The sequence below is a fragment of the Callorhinus ursinus genome, unplaced genomic scaffold (assembly GCF_003265705.2).
Source record: "Callorhinus ursinus isolate GAN/ISIS: 27379988/994484 unplaced genomic scaffold, GSC_fseal_2.0 scaffold83, whole genome shotgun sequence".
Taxonomy (NCBI): Eukaryota; Metazoa; Chordata; class Mammalia; order Carnivora; family Otariidae; genus Callorhinus; species Callorhinus ursinus.
The window spans coordinates 2,772,805-2,786,473 of NW_027397145.1; the positions used below are offsets into that span (position 1 = coordinate 2,772,805).

The 13,669-nt window shown below is 38.8% G+C and overlaps 1 protein-coding gene and 1 pseudogene across 5 annotated transcripts in view; one reads left to right on the top strand and one right to left on the bottom strand.

The window, feature by feature from the left end:
* The window catches only part of KLHL3 (kelch like family member 3), a 119,945-nt gene that overhangs the window by 16,260 nt on the left and 90,016 nt on the right, over positions 1-13,669 (top strand). For all 5 annotated transcript variants that reach the window (XM_073887812.1, XM_073887814.1, XM_073887815.1 and 2 more), the window contains one exon: positions 897-1,016. In XM_073887812.1, coding sequence (XP_073743913.1) covers positions 897-1,016 — 120 coding nt within the window. The remainder of the gene's footprint in view (positions 1-896; positions 1,017-13,669) is intronic.
* Positions 7,299-13,669, bottom strand: part of LOC112808955 (elongation factor 1-alpha 1-like) — a 107,343-nt pseudogene continuing 100,972 nt past the window's right edge.

Below are 13,669 nucleotides of genomic sequence, written 5' to 3' on the forward strand. Positions count from 1 at the left end.
ATTTCACTTAGTTCATCCATGTCGTTGCAAATCTAGCCTTTGCTTTTGAGACTCCTGGTTCTACTGAACTCCCTTGACTCTTTTCCTTTAGGTCTCTGTATCTCCTCTTTCCTCTGCCAAGATGCTCTCCATCTTCCTTTTATCTGCCCTTTTTTGCTCTTCCTTGAGATTTCTGCTGTCCCTCAGCTTCTGGGAAGTTTCCCCTCATCCTGCTAGCACTGCAGTCGTTGCCCATCCTCTGTGCTTCTCTACCTCCTGCCCAATCATCATACGTAAGATAGGATGTTTAGGTTGTATAAGATGGATGAATCACAGACCTGTACCGCTGAAACAAATAATACATGATATGTTAATTAACTGAATTTAAATAAAAAAATGAACATAAAAATGATAGGGTGTTTCGGTGTTTACTTGGCTTCCTCCTATGCGGAGCTCTAAGCTTTGTGAAAGCAGCTGTCTAGACCTTGTTTGTTGTTGTGTTTCCCTTAACTTTAAATACAGTGCCTGGCACAGGGTAGGCTCCATTAAATGTTTGTTGGATGAACAAATTTCCCTGTGAAGTGAGTGGAATAGCACTTAATCTCCTCCCACATCCTCACCCCTTGAGGGCATGGTGGGTGGAGGATAAGGACTTCCCACAAAGTCACACAAATGCTGGTAGAAGCTGACTGAGGACCTGGCTTCCACCAGAGGAATGTACGTTGCATTGGAAGATCCTGCAGAAATGGCTGACCCAGCGCATTTCTTTCCCTGCCGGGTCTGTGATGAAGAAAACAAGCTGACAAAGATGCTTCTGGTGGATGGGCAGTTATATACGCTGCATTGTGGCAGCGGGGTGAATGGGTTTGTCAACATGTGATCCTCTTTTCACCCTCCTACTCCCTTCCTGTTCACAGCGTCAAGACGAGCTCCCAGCCCCCAGTTCAGGCCGGAGATGATGAGAAGAACCAGAGGACGACCACTGTCAACTCTGCCCATATGGGGAAGGCATTCAAGGTTATGAATGAACTGCGGAGGTACTTTTCCTCTTTTGCCTGTGCCCTTCTGGGAAGAACTTGTTGGGTGAGCGTCATCAGGGACTGAGAGCCGAAGTCCGAACACCACCACCTTGTGAATTCTCACTCTTCCCCACCTGCTCTCAGTCACTTGGCTTCCCCTCCAGGCTAGAGAGAAATGGCTTTCAGAAAGTGCTCCCTTTTCTTTGTATTTATTTAACACCTTTCATTTTACTCCTCAATCACAGGGGAATAATTTTTTTTTATGGTTGTAGCAGCTCTGCTCATACACTTGGTTTCCAACCAAACCAATAATAGGATGATTGCAACACCGTTATATGGTTGCAGATTAAAGACTGTGGATGCTACACATTTTTTTTTGGCTTCTTCTCATTCCTTTGCCTGAACTTAGCTTATTACGACAGCTGCGTAAGTGGAAGAATACCTAGCTTCTTCAATGCGATTTAACTCTCCAAAGAAAGAAATGAAATGCAAATGGGCTCATCCTCTGTGAGCTAATGTTGAGGGATGTGCAGGCTATTTATAAGGCCGATAAGTACATTCGGTGAGCTTGTGGCAAGGCAGGTTCAGGACACTGAACATGTTTTTCTGTACAAAGGCTGTACACCCAATCTCCTCCTTACCGGAGAACCCAGAAGCCTCCTTTGCCCACGGCATTATTTACCGCATACTTCACCCTATTGTGAGCTATAATTGTTAATCTCCCTCTTTTCTCTGTTATTTATGAGCTCCCTGAGGGCAGGGGCAACTTCTGAATCATTCTGATATCTAGCACCTGGTACTTCATGGGAGCCTCAAGGCATTAACTAAGGATGCCTAGAGGCACTGATGAGGCTCTGGGATGGATATGAGTGACAAATGTAAATAGTTCAATGAAAATAATTTTCTTGTAGTACGGAATAGTTGTTATGAATGAGAAATGCATCAGGTGCTTGTCAGGTGACAGATGTGCAATAATTATTTGTTCCTGAAAGGCTGCTATGAAAGCAAGTATGTCATACTGCAGCTTTGGAGAACATTCTCTAAAGGGGATGATGTTTGAGCTAAATCTTGAAAGATAAATGAGAGTTAAATGACAAGTGGTGGGATTAGAGGGAAGTCTTCTAGGCAGAGAAAATGGCATAAGTAAAAGGTCATATAGCTAAAGATGTGTTTGTTGAGTAGGGGGTTGAACTACTTTTTAACAAAAATTCTATTTGGTTCTGTATTTGTTTACTCATTTCCCCTTTCTGCAGGACCCAGTCTTTGGCATTAAAAACAAGTTAAATTAAATTTGTCTGATGCACTACTGCTTGGTTTTTATTAGGCCTCCTGCCAGATTTCCTGGAAGCTCTACCTGCAGTTGTCTGAGGCAGTGGGCAGTGCTGATGTTCATGCTTATGGGCACAATTCTCTGGTCACTGAAGACTTTGTGTTTTGTTCCATGGAGACCAGTGACCTTCCTCATTTAGTTCCCTTCGGTATGGTTTGTGTCGTTTGTCTGATGTAAGATTCCAGGTCTCCATACAAACAATCTAAATTTACATTTCAAGGAACTAGAAAAAGAAGAACAAACTGAGCCCAAAGTTATCAGAAGGAAGGAAATATTGAAGATTAGAGCAGAGATGAATGAAATGAGACTGGAGAGACAATAGAAAAAAAATCAATGAAAGTAATAATTGGTTTTTTGAAAAGATAAATATAACTTTAGCTGGACTAACCAAGGAAAACAGAGCAAAGACTCAAAATTAGAATGAAGGAGGATATTACAGCTGTTACCATGGAAATACAAGTGATCATAAGAGGCCTCTATGAACAATTGTATGCCAACAAATTGGATAATCTAGAGGAAATGGATAATATCCTTGGAATGTACAGCCTACCAAGACTGAATCGTTAAGAAATAGAAAATCTGAACAGACCAATAATGATTAAGGAGATTAAATCAGTAATCAAAAATCTCCCAGTAAAAAAAAGCCCATGACCAGGTGGTTTCACTGGTGAATTCTACCAAATATTTAAAGAAGAATTAATGCCAGTCCTTCTCAATTCTTCCAAAAAACTGAAGAGGAGGGAACACTCTCAAACTCATTTTAACAAGGCCAGCATTACCCTGATACCAAAGCCAGATAAGGACACTACCAGATCAGGAAATTACAAGCCAGTATTCCTGATGGATATTCATGTAAAAATTCTCAACAAAATACTAGGAAACTGAATTCAACAGTACGTTAAAAGGATCATCTACCATGGTCAAGTAGGATATATCTCTGTGGTATAAGGATGGTTCGTTCAACATATGCAAATCAATAAATGTGATACATCACATTAATAGAGTGAAGGATAAAAAATCATATGATCCTCTCAGTAGATGCAGAAAGTGTTGGACAAAATTCAGTATCCTTTTATGATGAAAACTCCCAAAAAATTGGATATAGAAGGAACATACCTTACCATAATAAAGGCCATATATGACAAAGCTACAGCTGCCTTCATACTCGATGGTAAAAGGTTGAAAACTTTTCTTCTGAGGTCAGGAACAAGACAAGAGTGCTTACTCTCACCATTCCTATTGAACAAAGGACTGGAAGCCCTACACAGAGCAGTTAGTCAAGAAAAAGAAATAAAAGGCATTCATATCAGAGAGGAAGAAGTCAGATTGTCTCTGTTTGCAGATAACATGATCCTATTTATAAAAAACCCTAAAGATGCCACCAAAAAACTCTTAGAACTGAGAAACAAATTTGGTAAAGTTGCAGGATACAAAATCAACATATAAAAATCACTTGCATTTCTATACACGAACAATGAGCTATCTGAAAAGAAAGAAAACAATTCCATTGACAGTAGCATCAAAAACAACATATTTAGGAATTTAACCGAGGAGGTGAGTGATGTGTACACTGAAAACTATTATACATTGTTTTTTTTTTTTTTAAATAATTTATTTGTTTGTTTGACAGATAGAGACACAGTGAGAGAGGGAACACAAGCAGGGGGAGTGGGAGAGGGAGAAGCAGGCTTCCCACTGAGCGGGGAGCCCAATGTGGGACTCGATCCCAGGACTCTGGGATCATGACCTGAGCTGACGGCAGACGCTTAACGACTGAGCCACCCAGGCGCCCACTATTATACATTGTTGAAAGAGATTGAAGAAGACAAAAATAAATGGACAATATCCCAGTTTTATGGATTAGAAGAATTAATATTGTTAAAATGTCCATAATACCCAAAGTCATGTATAGATTCAGTGCAACCTCTATCAAAATTTGAATGCCATTTTTTTTGCAGAAATAGAAAAAAGTTCTAAAATTGTATGGAACCAGAAAGGACCCTGAATAGCCAAAGCGGTATGGTAAAGGCAGAGCAAAGTTGGAGATACCACATTTTCTGATTTCAAACTATATCACAAAGTGTAGCAATCAAAACAGTATGGTACAAACACTGATGAGGAACAGAATTGAGAGCCCAGAAATTAACCAACACATATATGTCAACTAATATTTGACAAAGAAGCTAAAATACTTAATGGAGAAAGGTAGTCTCTTCAATCGCTGCTATTAGGAAAACTGGACAGACACATGAAAAATAATATAATTGGACTTCTTTCTTACCCCACTCACAGAAGTTAACTTGAAGTGGATTAAAGACTTAAATGTAAGACCTAAAATCCTACCTCTCCTAGAAGAAAACAGGAAAATCCCAATTTATACATGAAAGCATTAGATACCATTTTTAAAAATCACAAAATCCACAGAAGTAGTGTTTTCCCAGTGATTTGGTCATTCCTTAGCCCAGTTAATTTTCACATAAAATTAACCATTGCCATCTTGTTCTTCCTTTTTTCATTTTTTTTTTTTTTCAAATGGAGCACAATCTGTATTTGTTTTGCCAGGAAATCTCTAGTACGGGTTTAGACAGATTTCCCTTTTCTTTTTCTTTTTCTTTTTTTTTTGGAAAAGGAATATATTATAGAACACTTAGAAAGTACGGATGAGCAAAAAGTCATCTATAATTTTAATATCCAGTGGTTACCATTGTTAACACTTGGGAGAATATTTTTCTTTAAAACATGTCTCAACCAGATTTTTTCTCTTAACACTGTATTGAACAAGTTTTTTCCCCTTAAATTTCTTTTTTTATTTTAAGTAAATTCTGTGCCTTACCTGGGGCTCCAACTCAAAACCCTGTGATCAAGAGTCGCATGTGCTACCAACTGAGCCAGCAAGGCACCCCTATATTGAACAAGTTTTTCTATGTTACTCACTGTTCTACAATGTTATTTTAAGTGGATGAATGATTTTATATATTTTTGGTTAATTTTTGAAAAACAGTTCCTTGTTGTTAGATGTCTAGGTATTCCAATCCCTCATGTAAATAGCACCTGCAGTAATTATGTTGGGAGCAATACAGCATAGTGGTCACAAGCATAGACCCTGAAGGCAGGCAGCCTGGTTTCAAATTTTGGCTCCAGGAGTCCAGTTCTGTGACCCTGTACAAGTTAATTAATGTCCCTGACCTCACTTTTGTCAACCATAAAATGAAGCTAATAATAGTTCCAGGGTTGCTGGCTTGTTAAGAGGATTAGTAAGTCAAGTGCTTAGAACTGTGATAGCACATATATTACTGTTGTTAAATACTGGTGCATGTTCACAGTTATTTCTATAGAATTAAGTCCTTACAAGTAGAATTGCTGATTTCAACAGCATGTAGCCTAGTAATTATAATACCTGTTCCTTAGATATTGTCATGAAGCCCTGGCACGTAGGGAACGTTCTGTATCTGTTAGCTATAATTATGATGATGTGCTAAGCGCTGTGCTCAGTTGCAGGAATATGGCAGTAGATTAGAGAGTGAAAGTTTTGTTCTCAATGACGCTTGCATTCTAGTGGTGTTTAAAGATTTTATCAAATTCTATATATCATGGCTTTTAAATTCTTTTAATTTCTAAGGTATTAAAGGTATGGCTAATTTTTAAAACTAGAGTGGAATGGGTGGGTGAGGGAGAGAAAGGGAGCCTGAGAAGACACTTTATTGATCTGGGTGAGTTTAATGTGAACTGGAGGGAGTGAGTTTAATGTGAACTGGAGGGAGTTTAATGTGAATTGGATAAAGGCCTGGTAAAGCATCTTACCACCCAGGGACTAAGCTAATGAAATGTTACATGATATTCCAGGGACCTGGGGTTATTTCTTGCACTGTTTTCACATCTTCCTCCCTCAGTTTTAAGCTATTTTAGTTCATGTACACATGTTCTATGCAATTTATGAATCACACAATTCATGAGTTTCCTATTCTTTTTACTTCCATGGATGAGAATGGGCTGTTGGCATGGTAACCACCTCGTCTTCCTCTTCCTTTTGCATTTTATCACTCTGCTCTCGTCAGACCAATAGCAGCTTCTGGGCAGCAGAGTCCTAATGGCTCTTTGGTTCCTGATTTACCAGCCAGCCAGCAAGAGTGGGGATATGGTTCTTTTTGGAATAGCACCCTGGTTCATTCCTGAAAAGGAGAGACAGTCTCTTCTAGCCCATTCTGACAGTTTTGACCATCACAAACAGTTCTCTGCCCTCATCCTTTTTTTTTTTTTTGAAGATGATCTGCCACTATACCTGTATTATTAGTAATGAACCATCTTAGCACATTGCTTTCTGTTTCTCTTTTATTTGGTAATGGCTTTATTAAGATGTAATTCATATGCCATACAATATGACCCATTTAAAGTGTCAATTTAATGGCTTTTAGTATATTCACAGAGTTGTGCAACTCACAGTTGATTTTAGAACATTTTCATCATCCCCTCCAAAAAAAATCCTGTATATTTTAGCAGTAATTGCACTATTCCCCCATCCCCCCTCCATTAATCTATTTTGTCTCTATGGATTTGCTTATTTTGCAATTATGTAATACATGTCTTTTGTGACTTCTTTTTTTTTTCTCGTTCAACTTTTGTTTTGATGGTTCTCAAAATTCTGTGACAGATTCTTGGTCAGGTTATTTCCATTAAAAAGTACTGATTTTAAAAACTAATAACTAATTTTCTTATTATGTTCAGTTAGCCAGCATATAGTACACCATAAGTTTTTGTTGTAGTGTTCAACGATTCATTAGTTGTGTATAAAACTGCCACACACACACACACACACACACACACACACACACACACACACAATAGATGGTCCACAAAATATTCTCCTTTCCTTCTGAAGGTTTTATGATGCATATCATTAACCAGTCTTTTACTATTAAACTTAAAAGGCCAGGTGACACAAACAGTTCTGAGACCATTCTTCCACCATTAAGACTGGGGTGGCAGGTATTGGGGATAATATTCATTTAGCCTTCTGAGCTTTCTGGGCAGACTTGGTGACCTTGCCAGCTCCAACTGCCTTCTTGTCCACTGCTTTGATGACACCCATAGCAACTGTTTGTCTCATGTCACGAACAGGAGGATGGTCCAGAGGAGGGCAGTCAGAGAAGCTCTCAACACATAGACTTGCCAGCAACCGTATCAATGATGGCAGCATCACCAGATTTCAAGTACTTGGGACCGTCTTCCAGGTTTTTTCCACAATGACCACCTATTCCTTCAGCTCAGGAAACTTGGAGGCAGTGTGAGCTTTGTGACAATCCCGCAAAGATACATATCCAGCACTGATTTGGCCTGGATGGTTCAGGATAATCCCCTGAGCTGTGAAACCAGCTGCTTCCATGGGTGGGTCATTTTTGCTGTCACCAGCCACATTGCCACGACGAACATCTTTGACAGATATGTTCTTGACGTTGAAGCCCACATTGTCCCCAGGAAGAGCCTCACTCAAAGCTTTATGGTGCTTTTCAACAGACTTTCCTTCATTTGTAACATTGACTGGAGCAAAGATGACCACCATGCCAGGTTTAAAAGCACCAGTCTCCACTCAGCCCACAGGGACAGTACCAATACCACCAATTTTGTAGATGTCCTGGAGGGGCAAACACAAGGGCTTGTCAGTTGGATGAGTTGGTGGCAGAATGCAATCCAGAGCTTCAAGCAGTGTGGTTCCACTGGCATTCCCATCTTTACGGGTGACTTTCCATCCCTTGAACCAAGGCATGTTAGCACTTGGCTCCAGCATGTTGTCACCATTCCAACCAGAAATTGGCACAAATGTTACTATTGTGTTGGGGTTGTAGCCAGTTTTCTTAATGTAGGTGCTGGCTTCATTAACAATTTCCTTGTATCTCTTCTGACTGTAAGGTGGCTCAATGGAATCCATTTGTTAACACCAACAATTAGTTCTACACCTAGTATGTAAGCCTGAAGAGGGGCATGCTCATGGGTCTGCCCATTCTTGGAGAAACCTGCTTCAAATTCACAACCACCAGCAGCAACGATCAGGACGGCAGTCAGCCTGAAATATACCTCTAATCATGTTTTTCATAAAGTCTCTGTGACCTGGGGCATCAGTGATGGTCACATAATACTGGCTGGTCTTGTATTTCCACAGGGAGATACCAGTGGTGATACCACGTTCATGTTCAGCTTTCAGTTTATCCAAGACCCAGGCATACTTGAAGGAGCCCTTTCCTATCTCAGCGACTTCCTCAAAATTTTTGATAGTTGTTTGTCAATCCCACCACATTTGTACATCAGATAACCAGTAGTGGTAGATTTGCCCGACTGTATGTCCAGTGACGATGATGTTGATAGGAGTCTTTTCCTTTTCCATTTTGATTTAGGTTTAGTGGTGGTTTTTCATGCCACCTGTGTTCTGGCGGCAAACCCATTGTGAAAAAGCTTTGTGACTTCTTTCTCAGGATAATGTTTTCAAGGCTCATTCATGTTGTAGCATGTCTCAGTATTTCATTTCTTTTTATTGCTGCATAATATTGCATTGCATGGGTATACCACATTTGAGGCCAGCCATCTTGTTGTTATGAATAATGCTGCTATGAACATTCACATACACATTTTTGTGTGGATGCATGTTTTCATTTCTTTTGGTTGTATACCTTTTGGTGGCTGGGTCATACGATAATTACATGTTTAACTTTTGGAGGAACTGCCAGACTGTTTTCCAAAGCACTGCACCACTTTACGTTTCTACGAGCAGTGTATAAAGGTTTCAATTTCTTTATATCCTTGCCAACACTTGTCATTTTTTTGTGTTATTGATTGTAGCCATCCTAGTGTCTGAGGTAATATCTCATTGCGGTTTTGATTTGTATTTTTCTCTTGTCATTAATGATGCTGAGCATCTTTTTATATGCTTATTGGCCATTTCTATATCTTATTTGGAGGAATGCCTACTTAGATCCTTTGCCCATTTTTAAGTTGGGTTATATGTCCATTTTTGAGTTAAAAGTGTTCAAGTTCTTTAGACATTCCAGATACAAGCCTCTTATCAGATATATGATATGAAAAGCTTTTCTTTCGTTGTTTGGGTTCTCTTTTCACTTTTTTGATATCCTCATGGTGTGTTTGGAAGGACAAAAGTTGTAAATTTTGGTGTCTAATTTGTCTGTTTTTTTCTTTTGTTGTTTGTGGTTTTGGTGTCCTGTGTAGAGAACCATTGCCTAATCAGAAGTCATGAAACTCTACCCCTCTGTTTTTTTCTAAGAGTTTTATAGTTTTAGCTCTTATATTTAGGTCTTTGATCTATTCTGAGTTAATATTTTTATATCATGTGAAGTAGGGGTCCCTTATTTTTTGTATATGATATCCAGTTGTCCCAGCACCATTTGTTGAAAAGACTGTTTTTTCCTCCTGAATTGAATAGTTTTGGCACCCTTGTCAAAAATCCATTGACTGGGGGCGCCTGGGTGGCTCAGTTGGTTAAGTGTATGCCTTTGGCTCAGGTCCTGATCTCAGGGTCATGGGATCCAGTCCCGCATTGGGCTCCCTCTCAGTGGGGAGTCTTCTTCTCCCTCTCCCTCTGCCCCTCCCCCTGCTCATGCTCTCTCTCTCAAAAATAAATAAAAAAATCTTAAAAAAAAATCCATTGACTGTTTTGTGCAGCAAAGGGTATCATCAACAAAATGAAAAGCCACCCTAATGAGTGGGAGAAGATACTTTCAAATGATATATCTGTTAAGAGGTTTATATCCAAAAGATAAAGAACTTCTACAGCTCAACACTAGAAGAACAGGATGCCTGAGTGGCTCAGTCGGTTAAGTGTCTGCCTTCAGCTCAGGTCATGATCCCAGGGTCCTGGGATCAAGTCACGCACTGGGCTCCTTGCTCAGCGGGGAGCCTGCTTCTCCCTCTATATGCTCTGCCTGCCGCGCCCCCTGCCTGTGCTGTCTCTCTCTGACAAATAAATAAATAAAATCTTAAAATAAAAAAAAAGAAACCAACACCAGAAGAACAAATGATCTGATTAAAAATGGGCAGATGATCTGAATATATATTTTTCTAAGGAAGATATACACATGGCCAACAGACGCATGAAAAGATGCTCAACATCATTAATCTTCAGAAAGCACAAATCAAAACCGCAATGAGATATCACCTTATACCAGTCAGAATGGCTAGTACCAAAAAAGACAAGAATGTTGGTGAGGCTGTGGAGAAAAGGAACCCTCATGCACTGATGGTGGGAATAGAAATTGTTGCAGCCACTGTGGAAAGCAGTGTGGAAGTTCCTCAAAACATTAAAAATAGAAATACCATATAATCCGGGCGCCTGGGTGGCTCAGTCGTTAAGCGTCTGCCTTCGGCTCAGGTCATGATCCCAGGGTCCTGGGATTGAGTCCCACATCGGGCTCCCCGCTCGGCGGGAAGCCTGCTTCTCCCTCTCCCACTCCCCCTGCTTGTGTTCCTGCTCTCACTCTCTCTCTCTCTCTGTCAAATTAATAAATAAAATCTTAAAAAAAAAAAAAGAAATACCATATAATCCAGTAGTTCCACTACTGGCTATTTACCTATAGAAAATGAATACACTAACTTGAAAAGATATGTGCACCCCTGTGTTTATTCCAACATTATTTACAATAGCCAAGATATGGAGACAACCTAAGTGTCCGTTGATAGATGAATGGATGAAGAAGTGTGTGTGTGTGCATTCCATTATGCATATGTATATAGACTGGAATATTACTCAGCCATAAAAGAGAGATGTCATTTGTGACAACATGGATAAAACTAGAAGGTATTATGCTGAGTGAAATAAGTCGAACAGAGAAAGCCAAATACCATATAATTTCACTTATATGTGAAATCTAAAAAAAACATGAATTGAAAAACCCCTCAAAACAGACACAGGCTTGTAAATACAGGGAACAAATTGATGGTTGCCAGAGGAGAGGGGAGTGGGGGAATGGACGAAATAGGTAAAGGGAATTAAGAGGTACAGACTTCCATTTCTAAAGTAAATTAGTCATTGAGATGGAAGGTACAGCATAGGGAATAAAGTCAGTAATATTATAATAAGGTGTATGGTGATAGATGGTAGCTACAGTTATCATGGTGAGCATTGTGTAATGTGTAGAATTGTTGAATCACTATATTGTATTCCTGAAACTAATACAACATTGTGTGTCAATTATGTCAATAATAAGCATTTAAAAAATAAATGATAAAATTTTTTAAAAAATGAATTGACTGTAAATATGAGGGTTTGTTTCTGGATTCTCTATTCTATTCTATTTATCTATATATCTGGCCTTATATTATTACTACGCTGTCTTTAGCTTTGTGGTAAGTTTTAAAATTGGGAAGCATGAGTCCTTCACCTCTGTTCTTTTTCAAGATTGTTTTGGCCATTCCAGGTCCCTTGCGTTTCCACATACATTTTAGGTTCAGCTTGTCAGTTTTTGCAAAGAACCAGCTGGGAGTTTGATAGAAATTGTGTTGAATCTGTAGAACAATTTGGGGGAGTTTTGCCATTTAACAATGTTAAGTCTTTCAATTCATGAGCATTGGAGATCTAGGTCTTCTTTAATATCTTTCTTTCTTTCTTTTTTTGTGGTGGGCAGCAAAGGAAAGTTTATTGAGCGATAGTACAAAGCTCCCAAAGAGGGAGGGGACCTGAAAGGGTTGCCCTCTTCTTTAATTTCTTTCAGCTGTGTTTAATAATTTTAGAGAATAGGTTTTGTACTTATTTTGTTAAGTTTATTCTTAAGTATTTATTCTTTTTATGCTATTGTAAATGGAATTTTTCTTAATATCATTTTTTCTTCATTGCATCTTATAGAAATACAGTTGATTTTGTTTACTGATATTATATTCTGCAACCTTCTTAAACTCATTTGTTTTAATTTTTTTGGTGTATTTCTTATAGGATTTTCTATATATGAGATCATGTCATCTATGAGTAGAGATAGTTTTATTTCTTCCTTTTCAATTTGCATGTTTTTCATTTTCATGTTCTATTTCATTTTCTTGCTTAATTGTCCTGGCTAGCCATCCTAATCTTCTCTTACTTATCAGTAGTATTTGGTATAGTTGGTATTCCTTGCTTTTTTGTAGTCCTCTCTTCACTTGTGCAGACAGGCTTTACTATTCCCAGGGAAAGCCGACATTGAGTTTCTGGCGAGTTTGTCTTGGTCACTTTCCTAGGTTGCAGTTTTTCTAGCCTTGAGATACACTTCCAGTCCATCAGAACCATTCTCATTCATTTGCTTAACTGGATTCTCCACCATTATTCCTCATTCCTTCTTGTCTCTTTCCCATTTGTTCATGAACAATCAGCTCCTCTGGGTTTGTGCAAGACATCCCACTCTGACATTTCCCTTTTTAGCACCTGGCTCAGCTTTTGCTCACCATTTCTGACTCATCTGTTTTACTTTTCCTTATTAAAATACTGATTATGAGAACAACAACAAAGTTGTACTATTTTGGTCAGTTCTTTTTTTTAAATTGAAGTATAGTTGACAAGTTACTAGTACTTTTAAATAGTAGTGATAAGAGAACTCCATTGTTTCCTTAAAATTTTTAATGAAAGTGAAGTGAAAATGTTGGGAATACATTTTTATAATAAATTTTGGCCAGATCTGTAAAGAACTTATCAAACTCAACACTCAAAGAACAAATAATCCAATCAAGAAATGGGCAGAAGACATGAGCAGACATTTTTCCAAAGAAGAATCCACATGGCCAACAGACACATGAAAAAGTATTCAACATCGCTTGGCATCAGGGAAATCCAAATCAAAACCTCAATGAGATACCACCTCACACCAGTCAGAATGGCTGAAATTAACAAGTCAGGAAACGACAGATGTTGGCGAGGATGCAGAGAAAGGGGAACCCTCCTACACTGTTGATGGGAAGGCAAGCTGGTGCAGCCACTCTGAAAAACAGTATGGAGGTTCCTCAAAAAGTTGAAAATAGAGCTACCATATGACCCAGCAATTGCACTACTGGGTATATACCCCAAAGATACAAATGTAGTGATCTGAAGGGGTACATGCAGCCCGATGTTTATAGCAGCAATGTCCACATAGCCAAACTATGGACAGAGCCAAGATGTCCATCAACAGATGAATGGATATATATACACTTATATATACAATGGAATATTATGATCATCAAAAGGAATGAGGTCTTGCCATTTGCAACGACGTGGATGGAACTGGAGGGTATTATGCTGAGCGAAATAAGTCAATCAGAGAAAGACATGTATCATATGATCTCACTAATATGAGGAATTCTTTTTTTTTTTTTAAAGATTTTATTTATTTGAGAGAGAGAG